The sequence below is a fragment of the Aythya ferina genome (assembly GCF_964211825.1).
Source record: "Aythya ferina genome assembly, chromosome: 10".
NCBI classification, from domain to species: Eukaryota; Metazoa; Chordata; class Aves; order Anseriformes; family Anatidae; genus Aythya; species Aythya ferina.
The window spans coordinates 15,549,496-15,565,436 of NC_140306.1; the positions used below are offsets into that span (position 1 = coordinate 15,549,496).

The following is a 15,941-nucleotide window of genomic DNA, read 5'->3' on the forward strand; positions in this document are numbered from 1 at the left end:
TTCTTCCCCCAGTAAATCAGGGTGCACACGGATCGATTGGAACAGAAATGAACGACGTGTTGCTGCTGTATCGATGGGGGGATAAGGTCCCCCCGCTGGGCTTGCTGCAGGACAGGACCACGTCCTGGCTTCTGCCTGGCTCCCTGATGGTCCTCGCAGGCTGGTTCGTGCCGGGAGAGGCTCGGAGTGGCTCTCAGGAAGGATTTCTTCACGCAGAGGGCGGCCAGGCACTGGCAGGGGATGCCCAGGGCAGTGGGGAGACCCCAGCCCTGGAGATATTTGGGAGATGGGGAAGTGGCACCGAGGGACGTGGTTCAGGGAGGGGACTCTGTTGTCCAGGCTGCTGGTTGGGCTTGGTGATCCTAAAGGGCTTCGTGGGATATTTCCCGCTGGCGTAGCAGGGATCGTACATGTATTTTGTCATTTTGTGTCTCTTCAGCCTTTGCCTTTTGCAGCCAGTGGTTGCCACTTCTCATCCTCCAGCACTGCCGGGAGCTCCCTTGCTCCTACTGGATGCCTTCAGCTCCACGTCCCCCTTCCCCACGTTCCTGCGGTGTCACCAGCCCCAGGACCCCCTGCCCAAGAAGGAGAGCCGTGCCTCCCCCCGGCAGCCCCCGGGGCTTTGGAGACTTTCTGTTCCCCTTCTTCCCGGCAGGGTCCTCACCGAGTCCATCAGCGGCCTGTAAATGACTCAGATAGTTTTATAAATGTCACACTACAGGAAAATAGGGAAATATGGACCTTCCTCGGGACAGCCGTAGCTAATCTTTGACAAACAGACCCATCCCTCTTCTGCTTTAATACTGTTGGCTATATTTTACTGCGAACAGAAAATCTTCTTAATTCTTCATCCATTTGGATTCAGTCTCTTGGAACTGAGCTGGTAGTTCATTTAGCTCTTTCTCCAAGATAAAAAGAAAAAAAAAAAAAAGAGGAAGAAATAGTAGGGCTCGGTGAAAAGAGAAAAAAGCACTTGCAGCCACTGAGACTCCCTCTCTGATTCCTCCTATTCTTCTTACTCTTTTCTGGCATTTTTTTTTCCTTTTCTTAAACACGCAGAGCTGCACTCGCGCTGTTTGTCCCTCAGGATCACGCCCAGGTGCCCAGCCTGGCAGGTTTGTTTCTCCCTGTCCTTAAAGATGTTCGAGAGGCTGAGTCTGGCCGGGCAGCCCCATCCACGCCTGCTGGCTGCAGCCGGGGAGCTCGGGGGGCTGCTGGGGCGCTGGCGGAGCACAAAACACACGGCAGCAGCCAGTCACAGGGAAAAAAAGGAGCACAAAAAAAAAGGAAACAGCAGCGGGGATAAACGAGGAGCCCCTGCTTCCCACCTCTCCTGGGAGCCCGGCTGGTCCCGCAGCACCCCCGAACCCCAGCTGCGGGCAGCGGGAGGGCTGGGGCGTGCTGTGTTCCCCCCGCAGCCCTGCGGAGCCCGTGCTGCACAGCTGCTATTTCTGCAGCAGCTGCTCCTGTTGCTGGATGTGCGTGTGCCGTGCGGGGATGCTGCCGTCAAACAGCCCCTTCCCAGAGAGACCGCTGCTCACCCGCAGCCCTGGGAACCTGTCCCGGGGCTTTTAGACAAGCCAAGAGCATCAAAATCATCTCTTCTATATCCTACTCTCTCTCTCTTTTTTTTTTTTAATCTAATGAACTGGAAGGAAATATGTTGAGTGGGGAGGGATGGCTATATATATTCTCCAAAAGGACCAGTTTCAAAATTTTGGACAGCTGTGTACCCTTTTTTAGCAGCCCCTTCACACAGCCCACACAGCACCCAGCGCTTGGAATTGGGCTCGTTTGGAAATATGCTTCCTTGATTGCAAAATAGTTGAAATCCTTTAACTTAGAAACATTCTTGCGACTCGGGAAGATTTTTAGCTCGGTAAATACAGAAGGTGCTTCCTGCCGCATGCGGCTCTGCTAATTTTGGAAGTGGGTGGAAAATGACTAGGGGGCAGAGAATAGAGGCACATTTGGGGGATTTGGGGTCATCGCAGCTCCAAGCACGGGCTGCGGGTGCACAAGGATGCTGCTCAGAAGAAAGCATCCCCGCCTTGTGCCACCCCGTCCAGGTGGCACTTGGTGCTGGACCCCTGCCCAGCCCTCGGTGCACAAGCGTGCAGCCCGTCTCCAGCCGAGCCCGTGGGTTTCTGGGAGGAGAAAACTGCCTCAGACAGTCTGTGTTTAAGAGGTGAGCTCTAAAAACCGAGCGATTCAAGAGCCCCCATAAAGCATCCCAGAAGGACTCGTTTGAAATCCCCGGGGTTCTGTGGGTACCCTGCGCGGCACCACGGCACGGAGGAGCCACCGGTGGCCCCGCGAGCCATGGGCCCGCAAAGTCTTCATGATGCAGAGCAGCTGCCCGTGCTGGCAGGAGCATTTTGGGGTCTGAATTGCTGAGTCAGGAGCCCCTTTCCTCCCAGAGAAACCTCCGTGGTTTCTCTCACGCTGCTTTCTCCCCATCGTGCCCGCATTTACTGGGCTGTCCCACCGGCGCTGCCACGCAGTAAGCCGGACTTGGCAAGCGCACGCTCGTTCCTCGAAGGAAAACGAACAGGAGCCGTGCTATTACTCATCAGTCAAAGACTTTCAGCTGGATTAATCCCTCGGCTGATGTGGTGGTGGTGACCGTGGTGGATGCTGCCTGGCTGCAGGCCAGCGCCGCTGCCCGTGGCCAGCACCGGGTCCCCTCTGGATTACCAAGTGAGCAGCTTGGCGGGGTGTAGGGGCAGAAATCGGGAGGAAAAGTTCCCGTGTGGGGGTTTTCCCATGCAGGGGTGTCTGCAAAGGGGAGGAGAAGCTATGGCAGGGCTCATTCTGGCGACGTGTGACTGCAGCGAGCTCACCCTGCACTGCTTTGAGTCACGGCACTGCGGTGTGACAGCCACAGTGGGGCCAGGCAGGCACTACCAGCCCCATCTGCCCGGGGGGCTGCAGGGGTAGAGAGGAGCAGAGTGATGCCAGGAAGCCTTGCTCCGTTGCTTGTCACACGCTGTATTTAGTGACGGGTTGGAATAACCTCGGTGGGTTTTGGTGAGGCTGATCTGTGAGCCGCGACAACGCTAATGCTTGCCCAGGTCACGCTAATAAAGGCAATTAGTGTTGAATAAACTCTGCTGAGGGATGAGGTCCCGGCGCTGCCTTGCCCTGTAGAGGAAGGTGCCTGCAGCTTCATGCTGCTGCGTTTGCAAGCTCACCATTCATGGGGACACAAATCCTGCCTCTCCTCTTCCACAGCGTCCTGCAAAAAGCAGCATCTGGGCTGCAAGTCGCCTTGCAGGGCTGCAGTTCAGGAAAGGATTAAGAAATTCTCAAAGGGGTTGATACCAGAGACCGCAAAGCCTTCTGCTATCCCCCAAACCAAAGCCTTCCCCGTTCAGGTAGCTCGCTGGGTGAACCAACCCTTTAGGGGGGCAGCAAAAAGGGAGCTGCAGCGCGCACAGGGCTAAAAACGCCCCGGTGGGGATGTGCTCGGGTTCGCACCGCCACCGCTCCTCGGGCACCTTCTCTCCGGGAGGGGGCTCGGCGGGCTGGGTTTGGCAGCCTGGTGCCGAGGAGGGAAGCGTTAGGCGGCCCTCGGGTGGCAGCATCCCGGCAGAGAAATGAATTAGCACCGGTGTTCATCCGAGAGGAGCGGGGCGAGGCAGAGATAACATCTTTCATTAGATCGGAGGATAAGGGCTGGAGGAAAAGCAGCCAAGCGCCTGGGTGCAACGCCGTGGGATTAGGATGGGTGGCAGGGGGGATTCGGGGGGGGTCTGAAACAGCTCTGGCGTTGAATGGCAAAGCATGAGTCAGCCCCGCTCCTTTAAACCTGCTAAAAGTGTTCACGTTGCAGACAGATCTCTGGGTTTCCTCAGCACAGGGATGCTGAGCCTTGGGAGCTGGGGTCCTGCCGGGCGATGTCCCCGTCCCCGCTGCAGGAGGGTGCGTGGAAGGGGCGCGGGTGCCAGCAGACCTCCTAAACGGGGAGGCTGGAGGGATGCTTGCTGTTAATTTGGATCTTGCTTCAGAGAGCAGAAGTGTTTTCCATATTTCCCAGGCTCCCATCTGTCACGGCGATGAGCCCTGCACAGTGCTTGTCAGCAAATAAATGGAATATTCTTGGGAGATTCGCTGCGTTTGATGCTGGGAGATGAGACCCAGCTTGGAGGATACTCACACCTCGCGCTGCTTATCTGATTTGGTACGGGCCTCGAGCCGGTATTTTAATATCCATGGCTTCGACTGCGTAAAATAATACCGGGGAGCACGAATAACAGGGCAGAGCCCTGGAGCTGAGGAGGCAGGAGGGGTCTGCGTGGGGCTGAAGCCACTGCTGTGCCTCTGCGGGGGTGCTCGGGGTGCGGGTCTGGGTGCTGCGGGGCTGGCATCTGCCGGCGTGGCAGGGCTGGAGCTCGGCGGCTCCATCATTCCAACAAACCCCGCCGGCGCCGGGGGATTCAGCGTTTAATTAACTTGCCAGGCGGTGATGTTGACCAAAATGATGCAGGAAGGCTTCTATTGCCGTTAATTACAGTTTTGTCATTGCCCATTAGTGGATTACAGCAATCGCTGGGTGCCAGCCCGTTAGGGCTTGGCGAACGCGGCTTTGGCCACCTGCCAGCGGGTGCCAGCCTGGGGAGGGGACCTCACACACATCCCCTGGGGGGGGGCCTCGGGCACCGCAGCGCCCTCCGAGGCGATTCTGAGCGCTGAGAAAATCAGCCCCTCGCCTCCTGAGGCTGATGGGCTGCAGTACGTGGGGCTGCCGTGACCGTGCCCGCTCTCAGCTTCCCCCGAGCTGCTTGGGGCAGCTGTGCCCCGCTGTGGCTCCAGCCTGGCACCAGGATGGATACTGAGGTGCCACTGCCCCGCGCCGTCCCCGTGCACCTCCCCGCAGCTCTGGGGTTGTAAAGCACCAAGCCCAGCACGATGATGGTTGCCGTCACGGGATCTGGGTAGCCTGCTGGGGGTTTATGAGCAGATCAGCTGCTCGTCGCGCGGTGCCTTGTGCATTTGGCTGAGCCGTGGTGGCTGGGAGGTGCCCGTGGCCCAGTGCCAGGGACTGCAGAGGTCTCTGGGATCCCAGAGCCAAGGAAAGGCCAGAAGGGGATGGTGCAAAGCGAACTGTGCCCGGCACCGGCGTCCCTGGGGCCCAGCCTCACAGCGAGCGAAGGCTGAGGTCCGGCATGCGACCTGCCCCGGTCCTGTCCCGGTTTCAAAGCCACAATCCTTTTGGCTGGGCTATTTTTAACAGAGATCTTTCCCTTCTCCAGTTCCCGCTGCAGCCCCACGGAGCCCCGTCACGTCTGCTGGAGCGGGATGGCGAGGGGCGAGCTGCCCCGGCCAGGACGGCTGCCGGAGGGAGCGCGCTTCCAGCCAGCCCTCCTGCGCTCCCTGCAGCCAGGGTCACCCCGCGCCCACCTGGTCCTCCAGATCACCCCAAAAGGGCTGGAGCGGCCGTGCCCAGCCCCTCACGCAGAGCTGCGTGGCCAGCATGGGCTGTGCAGGATGGGCATCGTGCATATGGGCGCTGTCCCACGTGGGCCGATCACCTCCACATCACCGCGGGCAGGAGCCGGGCCCGGCTCTCCCCGGCACGGCCACGGCACCCCCACTGCGCCTCCCCTTGTGGGGAGCTCCGGCAGGGAAAAATGGTGTTCCTGAAACACAAAAGGAAGGCCGGGCATTTCCGTGAGGAGGGGGTTCGAGCTGTGGCACGCAATTACATTTTCTTCCACCGCCTGAAATAATTACACGGCGGAGTGCGGCAAGGAGATCTGATTCGGAGGCAAAGCGTCAAGAGCCAGTTCTGAAACAAAAGGAGACAAATGCAATCAGTAAGATACAATAGGCTGCACTTGCCCCTTAATTACACTTTCTCTTTGATTAAGCAGTAATTAAATATTACCGTGCTGTAAGCTTTTTTTTTTTTTTTTTTTTAAGGCCCTCGTTTTTATTTAAGGCCCTCCACAGCCCCAGGGTATCTTGAAGATGCTCCTATGAAGAGCAGGCAGCAGAGCAGGGGCTGCTGCGGGGTCGGGAGGGGTGGCAGGACTCAGCCCACCTCTCCGGCAGCCTGGGAGCTCCTCTCCTGCAGCTCGGCCCCCATGAAGCAGTGGCTCGACCCAAAAGGCAGGGTGGGAAGGAATGACACTGAGCACTGGGCTGTTCGCAGAAAGGAAAAAAGAGAAAAAAAAAAAAAAAAAGAGAAAAAGATTTTAAATGATGAAACATCAGAAGTAAAGCAAATGTCAGGGCCCTATTCCTGGACATTCCTGTGCGGGTAAAAATAGTCCTTTCACGACTCAGAGGGGGAGAGTGCTTCTGATCTATTAGTGCAGGGCTCCTGCCTCCTCCCTGCAGGCTTTCTGCCACTTACAGCCCCAGCTGCAAGCTGCTTTTTCCAGGTCATAAAATGACGGCTCTTGCTGAGCGCTTCACTAGGCGAGATTGTCTTGTTCTTTTCCGCACAGCGTGTACTTTGGGTAATATCTTTGGGAAGTTTTTTATGTGCTCATGTACCCAGTATTTTCTGATAACCTAGAAAAACGATCCTCAAGCATGATGATTATGCTATTAAACCTCTATTCCTCTATTGTAGCAAGGAAAACAAATCAGAGCAGGAGGGAAGCTGCACGGGCCCCACCAGCGGCGCGGTCACTCGGGTGGTGGCAGCGTCAGCCGGGATGTTGGCCACCACGACGCCGCGGTGACGGGCACGGTGACGGGGACGGGGGCTGCAGGAGCCAGCAGCACAACGCACCCCTGTCCTGGAGGATAGCAGGGAGCAGAGGGAGCCTCGGCACAGCCCCGTGGCAGGAGGGAGCAGTGCCGGTGGTGAGGCAGGGCGAAGGCACCAGCGCTGGCACCGCTGGAGGCGAAGCAGAGAGCTGCAGAGAAAAACAGGGCAGCGGCAGCTGCTCCTCCAGGCTCGTCCCCAGCAGGCTGTGGCAGTGAGGGTGTGCCTGGCTGGGGGACCCAGACTCCTCCTAAATTGTCCCGGGCGGTCCTTCCCCACGCTGAGTGCGCTGCTTTGGATGCGCGATGCATTCCTCTGTGTGCTCAGTCACTTAGCAGCCCAGGGAGCAGCGGTCTGCTCATTTCCACCCGACTTTTCAGCTGCTTTTACGTGAGGAGCCGGCAGGGCTGAGCATCCCCAGCCTGTGGGCAGCAAACCCGGAGCCAAAGGCAGGGTCAGGCTGGGTTTGTTCCCCCTTGGAGAGATGCTGAAGGTGCTGTGGTGTAGGCAGTGCGAAATCTAGCAATTAACACTGGGGACAATAAAGAGATGGCAAGTAAAGGGAGGATGGTTTTCATGTTGCCAAGAAGTGCAGTAACGACTTTCCACTCCCAGTCTAGAGGGGAGAAAGCACTGGTCTCCAGTGCTTAGCAAGGCTCACCCCATGGCATGCTGACTCTGCTGAAAGCCCTTGTTCTTGCTGGCATCCAGCAGGTCCATCTCCGCTGAGCCCTGCAGAACGGGACACCCTGTCGGTGCGGGGCTCCCCGGTCTCTAACGGAGCTCTTCCTTTCCGTGCCTTGCAGAAAAACGAATGGCTGTGTCTGAACTGCCAAACGCAGCGGCTGCTGGAAGGGAGCCTGGCGGACCCTGCCCCCGTGCCGATGCCTGCCCCGAAGCACCCTGCCAGCGGCTCCCCCCGCCACCAGCCGCCGGCAGCCGTCCCGCGGGCACCCGCGCCCCCCGAGCCGGCAGCGCCCCCCGACCGCCAGCCCTCGCCCGCCAGGAGCCTGCGGGCACCCGAGCAGAGCCCGGCCCCCAGCCCTGCCCCGGAGAAGAAGCCCCCGGCGCCAGCAGAGGAGAAGCCGCTGCCCAAAGCCGCCCCGGAGCCGTCCCCAGCACCCAAAGGGAAGAGCGTCAGCACAAAACCGGAGGGGGAGAGCAAGGTGGGACGGGTGCTTCCCGAGGCACAGAGGGCGAAGGAGCAGGAGGTGAGCGCCCTGCCCTGCCCCTGTGCTGTGTCCTCCCCGCGGTCACTTCGTGCCAGGGCAGAGCAGAGCCCGTTGTCAGCCCCTCTTGTCCCCCGCTCAGGTGCTTTAGGAAAACGGTGAGGCCAAAACAAAACGGTCTCCACATTTCCAAGCTGCTGGGCAATTTGACACGCTGTACAGCAGTGTGCGATAGGTGCCTGCGTTTTAGGATGATCACATTAATTGGGGCGAGGTGCCTGCGTTTTAGGATGATTACATTAATTGGTGCGTAACGCAACAATTCAGGTACTCCTCAGCCCATTGATTTTGAAGGGCAGTTGAATGTGCCGTTAAATGAAAAGCTCCTTTCAAAACATTTCCAGCTTGTGCTGCAGAAACAGACTTTTTCAAGCTCCTCAATCCTTTTTTATTTTTTTTTTCCTCTTTAATTGAATACTCTTTGGGGAAAAGCTAGGCTGCACTGGGATGCTTTTCCCTAAGGAGCCATCACTGAAGCTGCCTTCACAATGTCCCCCTCGGGCCGGGGACTGACTGCCCCCTGCCAACACAGCCCCTGGGGAAGAGGCTCCTCGCCCCACTGATGCTTCCTAAATCCCCCGGGATCCGTGGGGCCTCCTGCTCGTGGGGTGTCGGGTGCTTTCCCCTCTCCCTGGCACAGCGCTGAGTCTCTCCCCAGCGCTGCTTAACAGTGCCGTCAATTAAAACGTCACATTTGTTTCTGCTGGCATCTAACGAGGATCCTGGGGACTGCCTTGTTTCTCTAGGCTGCTTTGCGGGGCTGTCAATCAGGGAAATTAAATTTCATTCGAAGCCTGCCGGCCCCAGCACTGCTGCCAGCGAGGCTGCTGTCCCGCAGGGTCGTGCCAGCCGGGCCGGGCAGCGTGCCCCGGGGCAGCCTCTGGCTCCTGCCCTAAGCCCCGGAGCGGTTACGGTGCTCTCGGGGCTGCCAGAGGCAAAGCTCGCCCCTTCCCCTCCCCGGGGATGGGCCCGTGGCCATAAATATCCCAGCTGAGCGCAGCCACCACTGGGTCTTTAACACAAAACGAAGAACATCCCCATTAGCCAGCCTTCTGGTGTTTCCTATCGGGCGGGGTGGGGGGCGGAGGGGGTCCCAGAGCCCCCTCCCACTTGGGGCACTCTGTAGGGTCTAACGCTGCGCTCCCTCTCACCTGTAGGATGTGGGCAAGCCTTACCCCCCGGACCTGTCCCGCAGCCCCCAGAGCCTGAGCGACACCGGCTACTCCTCGGACGGCATCTCCAGCTCGCAGAGCGAGATCACGGGGCTGGTGCAGCAGGAGGAGGAGAAGCTGAGCGGCACGGGGCTGGCGGGGCAGAGCCCCCCGAGCCCCTCCGAGCTCACCAAGCTGGAGAGCAGCATGAGGCCGCTGCTGGAGGCTCGGGGGGGCCCAGCAGAGCCCAGCAAGGGCTCGGAGCAGCGGGAGGAGCAGCGACAGCGGCAGCGGCCCCGGTACCTCTCCATCACCCCCGAAGCCTTCGACTCGGACGAGGAGCTGGAGGATATCCTGGAGGAAGACGAGGACTCGCTGGAGTGGGAGAACCAGAGGGAGCAGCGGGAGAGCATGGAGTCTTCGGATGAGTTCGGCAGCAAGCTGCGGCACGACTACGTGGAGGACAGCAGCGAGGGGGGCTTCTCCCCGGTGCCCCCCCACCCCAAGGGCCGGGAGGAGGTGAGCGACGAGGAGTTCATGCGGAGGCAGATCCTGGAGATGAGTGCGGAGGAGGACAACCTGGAGGAGGAGGAGGAGGAGGGGGGCTATGGGCGCACCAAGTACGGTGCCGCTAAGGCCGACGCAGAGAAGAGCAAAGAGCCCCCCTTGGCCAAGCGGCACCTGCCGCACGGCGCCAGCAGCCTGTACAAGGAGGAGAGGAAGGAGCTGGAGGCCGCCGAGGGCGACGACATGAGCACGGCCCAAGGGGGCCTGCGGCGCTTCAAGACCATTGAGCTGAACAGCACGACCGGCTACGGCAGGGAGATGGAGATGAGCCAGGACGCGGACACCAGCCTGGAGCGGGAGCCAGAGCTGGAGATGGAGAGCCTGACGGGCTCGCCCGAGGAGCGCTCCCGCGGCGAGTACTCCTCCACCCTGCCGGCCACCACGCCCAGCTACACCTCGGGCACCTCGCCCACTTCCATCTCCTCCCTGGAGGAGGACAGTGACAGCAGCCCCAGCCGGCGGCAGCGGCTGGAGGAGGTGAAGCAGCAGAGGAAGGCTCGGCACCGCTCGCACGGCCCCTTGCTGCCCACCATCGAGGACTCGTCGGAGGAGGAGGAGCTGCGCGAGGAAGAGGAGCTGCTGCGGGAGCAGGAGAAGATGCGGGAGGTGGAGCAGCAGCGCATCCGGAGCACGGCACGCAAGACCAAGCGTGACAAGGAGGAGCTGCGGGCGCAGCGGAGGAGGGAGCGCTCCAAAACTCCCCCCAGCAACCTCTCCCCCATCGAGGACGCCTCCCCCACTGAGGAGCTGCGGCAGGCGGCGGAGATGGAGGAGCTGCACCGCTCCTCCTGCTCTGAGTACTCGCCCTCCATCGACTCGGAGGCTGAGAGCTTCGACGCCGTGGCCTCCAAGCTGTACAAGTCGGGCAGCGAGTACAACCTGCCCACCTTCATGTCGCTCTACTCCCCCACCGAGAAGGTGGAGAGCGGCCCCAGCCAGCCCGCCAGCAAGCCCCTCAAGAGCGCCGAGGAAGCCTACGAGGAGATGATGAGGAAGGCAGAGATGATGCAGAAGCAGCAGATCCAGCAGGCCCAGCAGGGCGTTTCCTACGGCAGCACCTACCAGCAGGTGGGGTACCGCGGCACCGAGGGGCAGAATGGCTTCGAGTACCAGTATGCGGAGGAGTACGGGTACGAGGGCAGCGCCGCGCACCCCTCGCAGCCCGACTACCCGGGCACCCTGTCGAAGCCGGGTGCGGTGTACGAGGAGATCCTGCAGACCTCGCAGAGCATCGCCAGAATGCACCAGTCCTCCTCGTTTGACCTGGCTCTGGAGCAGGGCGACAAAAAGAAAGGGCAGGAGGAAGCGTACCAGGAAAAGCACTTTCTGAACGCCGAGAGCGCGTATGCTGAGCTGATGAAGCAGAACGGGGGTCCCCTCACCCCTGGGACCAGCCCCACGCAGCTTTCTGCTCCTGTCTCCTTTTCCGCCTCCGAGGGCAGCAAGGCCATTCCTGATGTCCAGGTCACGCAGCATTTTACAAAAGAAGGACAGGACCGGGCCAAGCTCCAGGGTGCCCCAGCAGCGCCCAGCCCAGGTCCCAAGCCCCTGACAGCTCCTTACGCCTACAGCAAAGCTACTGGCGCAGTCACAACAGCGGCAGCCGGCCCCGCCAGCACAGCACAGATCTACAGCTCTGCAGAGGCCACAGCCTCACCCGCCAGGAGCTACGGCCCAGTGAAGAGCTCCATCAGCTACGGCTCACAGACGGAGGACGTCTCCCGAAGCAAGGCAGCGGTCGAGACCGGTGTGCAAATGGCCAGGGAGAAGCTCCAAGCGGTGAGCGACAGCAAGCCCCCACCGGCCAAGACGTACCCATTCTTCAAAAGCTCCAGCCCCCCGCTCTCACCAACGTCTCCTACTCAGAGTCCCACCCGTGCCGTCCCCAGGGCGGCCGCGCCCCCTGGCCCCACCACCAAGTCCACTGCCGAGTTCTCCACGCAGACGCAAAGCCCCCTCCTTGCCTATGACGTCCCCGCCACCACCGGCACCTCCGCCTCTTCCCCCATGGTGGCCCAAGGGACGCAGACGCCGCACCAGGCAGGCTCGCCTCGCCTGACCCGGCAGCAGTCCTCGCAGGACTCCCCCTTCATGCTGATCACGCTGGCGGCCGACGCGGCCAGCCAAACCAAGCCGCCAAGCTCCTCCGAGTCCCCCACCTCGTCTCCCACCAGGACGAGCCGGCAGATGATTCCACACGGGTACGGCCAGGAGCCGGAGCAACCGCCAGGTGCGTACGTCCGGGCGCAGCACGGGAAGGAGCAAGCCCAGAAGGTGCCCGTGACTTCAGGCGCCGACGGCATCGCAGGGCTGTACGGCTGGGGAGCGCTCCCGGCGGAGAACATCTCGCTGTGCCGCATCTCCTCCATCCCCGGCACCTCCCGCGTCGAGCCGGGGCCCAAGGTGCCGAGTGGTAGTGCCGTGGACTTGCGGACTGCTCTGAAGTCCGCCCCCATCATCATAACAGACCAAGGCATGGATCTCACCTCCTTGGCCACCGAGGCCAGGAAGTACTGCCTGACCTTGGACCAGCTCCCAAGCCGGCAGTCCACGGCCATCCAGCCCCTGATCATCAACCTCAACGCCCAGGAGCAGCCCCACGCCATCATTGCAGCCGCCAGCACCGCCGGCCTCGCCATCGCCTCCCCGATGCTCATCTCCCAGCCCAAGCAGCCCGTGGTCTACGGAGACCCTTTCCAGAGCCGGATGGACTTCGGGCAGGGGACCGGCAGCCCGGTGTGCTTGGCGCAGGTGAAGCAGGTAGAGCAGGGCGTGCAGACGGGCGCCGTCAGAGCCAGCGGGGCAGCTGGCCCCACGCCTGCTGGCAAGCCCGAGCCGGCCGCTCCCCCCCAGGCGAAGTTCTCGAGGTACAGTTTGCCCAGCCAAATGGTGAAGAAGGATGTGCTGATCACGCAGACCAGCATCGCGCAGAGCGTCAGCGGCCTCCCGCAGCCCTTCCCACAGGAGCAGGGCTCGGAGCTGTACCGGGCAGTGCCAGTGGAGCTGAAGACCCAGAGCCCCCTCCTTGCCCTGGGAGGGAAGAAGTCCCAGGTGATGATGGTGCAGGTGGAGGACATGGCGGGCGGCCCGGTGACCAAAGTGCTGAAGGAGGAGCCCCCAGCCAACGTGCTGGACCTCACGGGTGTGAAGGCGGAGAGCCAGGTGGCCTGCTGTGACGTGGTCTACAAGTTCCCCTTTGGCAGCAGCTGCACTGGTGCTTTCAACCCCACTTCCAAGATGCCCGAGAAGAAGGCTGGGGACGCGGTCCCCAGCAGGAAGGCTGGAGGGCCCCTCTATGGCAGCAGGGAGCCGGAGCTGCCAGAGACCTTCCCGTACCGGGAGCAGCCAGCGCCTGCTCTCTACGAGGAGCAGAAGTTTTACCCCACCGGCACCTTTGGGAGGCTCTACTCCTCCATGTCAGACACCAACCTGTCCGAAATCGGGATGAACTACTACCCCCCAAAGGGGGACCAGCCCTTCCCTGCCAGTGAGGCTGCCGTGGACTTGAGCACCATGAAGCATTCCTACAGCGTCGGCTTTGCCGAGGGGGGGTACCTGGGCCAGGGCCTGCAGTACGGCTCCTTCTCCGACCTGCGCCAGCCCACCGAGCTGCTGGGCCACCCGCTCCCCATGAGGAGGTACAGCTCGGCCTCCAACATCTACTCCGATTACCGCTACTCGCCCCGAGGGGACCTGGCCAGCTTCCAGGAGTCCAGCCTGGCCCACTACAGCGCCACGACTGCGCGCGAGATCAGCCGCATGTGCGCCGCACTCAACTCCATGGACCAGTACGGGGGCCGGCACGCCAACGGCCCCGACGTGCTGCCCTACGGCCCCAGCAGCGGCAGCGGGGGGCTGGCAGCTCAGCCGGGGGGTGCCGTGGCCCCGAAACCCAGTGGGATGTTCAACCCTAACGTCCCCGAGGCGCGGCAGGGCTTTGGCAGCCTGGCGCAGTACAACGTGCCCGGCGTGCGCCTGGGCGTCATCAGGCAGATGTTCCCATCCTCCGCCACCGTGCGGGCGGCCGACGGCATGATCTACTCCACCATCAACACTCCCATCGCCTCCACGCTGCCCATCACCACCCAGCCAGCCTCTGTGCTGCGCCCCATGCTGCGCGGGCTGTACCGACCCTACGGCCCGGCCGGCGTGGCCGCCGTCCCGCTGGCCAGCCTGGCCAGGGTGCCCGTCGTCACCCCCCGCGTCCCGCTGGCACCGCAGAGCCTCTACCGCTACCCGGCCCCCAGCCGCCTCCCGGCCTCCTCGCTGATGGAGACGCCCGTCTACCTGGGCAAGCCGGGCAGCGCCGTGGCGGGCACCGGCCCCGCCGCCAAAGCCCCCGCCGGCCCCGCTGCCGGCTTGCAGAGAGCGGAGGCCTCGGGGGCTGCCCCCCGCGCCGAGGGGCCGGCAGCGGGCGCCAAGGAGGGCGGGCAGGCGGCCCCCTCGTCCAAGCCGCCCTTGGAGGGGATGCAGCGGGAGGAGCGGGAGCGGGAGGAGGAGCGGCAGCGCAAGCAGCAGGAGCACGTGCTGCAGCTGGAGCGGGAGCGCGTGGAGCTGGAGAAGCTGCGGCAGCTGCGGCTGCAGGAGGAGCTGGAGCGGGAGCGCGCCGAGCTGCAGCGGCACCGGGAGAAGGAACAGCTGCTGGTGCAGCGGGAGCTGCAGGAGCTGCAGTGCATCAAGCAGCAGGTGCTGCAGCAGCAGCAGGAGGAGCGGCACGCGCAGCTGGCGCTGCAGCGGGAGCAGCTGGCCCAGCAGCGCCTCCAGCTCGAGCACATCCACCAGCTGCAGCACCAGCTGCAGCAGCAGCTGGAGGAGCAGAAGAGGCAGAAGAGCACCTTCCCCAGCACTGCCGAGCCTGCCGCCCGCCCACCCGAGGGACCCGCCGAGGCACCGCGGGGCCCAGCACACAACGGGCAGGGGTGGCTCCCACCCGGCCAGGCGCTGCCCGGGGGGCCGGAGGGTGCTGCCGGCCCCCGCTACCCTGCGCCACAGAGGCCCCTCAGCAGCTCGGCCTCGGATATGTCGCTGCAAGCTGATGAGTCCTGGGAGCCTGGCCGGGGCATCAAGAAAAGGAACTCGATGCCACGGCTGCGGGATGCCTACGAGAAGGAGGCGGCGAGGAAGACGGCGGACAGCAGCGTGCAGACGGACGAGGAGGATGGCGAGGAGCGGTACCTGCTGTCACGGCGGCGGCGGTCGCGGCGCAGCACTGACTGCAGCGTGCAGACGGACGAGGAGGACAGCGGGGAGTGGGAGCAGCCCGTGCGGCGCCGGCGCTCCCGGCCATCGCGGCACGCTGAGGCCAGCGCCGAGGGCAAGGCGGACGGCGCCGCACGCTGCACGGCCAGCGTCGGCATCCAGACCATCAGCGACTGCTCTGTGCAGACCGAGCCCGACCAGCTCCTCCGCGTCTCTCCCTCCATCCACATCACCACCCACGACCCCCGCGTGGAGATCGTCAAGTACATCTCGGCCCCGGAGAAGACGCAGCGGGGCGAGAGCCTCGCCTGCCAGACGGAGCCCGAGCCGCCCCCCCAGCCCGGCATCGTGGTGCCGCAGCTGACGGTGCCCACCACCATCACCCCTTACTCCACCAACATGCAGATGGTGAGCACGGGCCCCCTGGACCCGCACGCTGTCCGGCAGCAGACCCTGGGCAAGTTTGAGAAGAAGAAGCCAGACCCCCTGGAAATCGGGTACCAGTCCCACCTGCCGGCCGATTCCCTCTCCCAGCTGGTGACCCGCCAGCCGCCCCGCTCTCCCCAGGTCCTCTACTCCCCCGTGTCCCCGCTGTCCCCGCACCGCCTCCTGGAGTCCTCCTTCGCCACCAGCGAGCGGCTCAACAAGGCTCACGTCCCGCCGCAGAAGCACTTCGCCGACTCGGCCCAGCGCCAGCAGACGCTGCCGCGCCCCATCAAGACCATGCAGCGCTCCCTGTCCGACCCCAAGCCCATCAGCCCCACCTCGGAGGAGGCCGGCAAGGACAGGTTCTCCCTCTACCAGCACCCGCTGCTCCCAGGCACCCAGGTACATGCACACAGGGTCTCGCTCGGGCACCTGCCCTGAGGGTTCCTCCGCTGACGCCGCGCTGTGTCCCTGTCCCCACACACCCACGTCCCCTCTTGGTGGACGTCTCTCCTCACTGGGGACAGGTGTGTCCCCGCTCCACATCCTCCTCTTGCGTGTGTCTGACCACGCTGACCCGAGCTGAACCTTTTTAGTGACATTTCAGCACTGTCAGGAGGAGAGGGGCAGCGCTGGGCACGCAGCCGC

At 62.6% G+C, this 15,941-nt stretch overlaps 1 protein-coding gene across 6 annotated transcripts in view; it reads left to right on the forward strand.

Moving 5' to 3' along the window:
• The window catches only part of BSN (bassoon presynaptic cytomatrix protein), a 69,718-nt gene that overhangs the window by 47,974 nt on the left and 5,803 nt on the right, over window positions 1-15,941 (forward strand). For 5 of the 6 annotated variants that reach the window (XM_084530359.1, XM_084530358.1, XM_084530360.1 and 2 more), the window contains exons 4-5: window positions 7,528-7,932; window positions 9,108-15,695. In XM_084530359.1, coding sequence (XP_084386485.1) covers window positions 7,528-7,932; window positions 9,108-15,695 — 6,993 coding nt within the window. The remainder of the gene's footprint in view (window positions 1-7,527; window positions 7,933-9,107; window positions 15,696-15,941) is intronic. The other variant, XM_084530363.1, reaches the window with a different exon arrangement.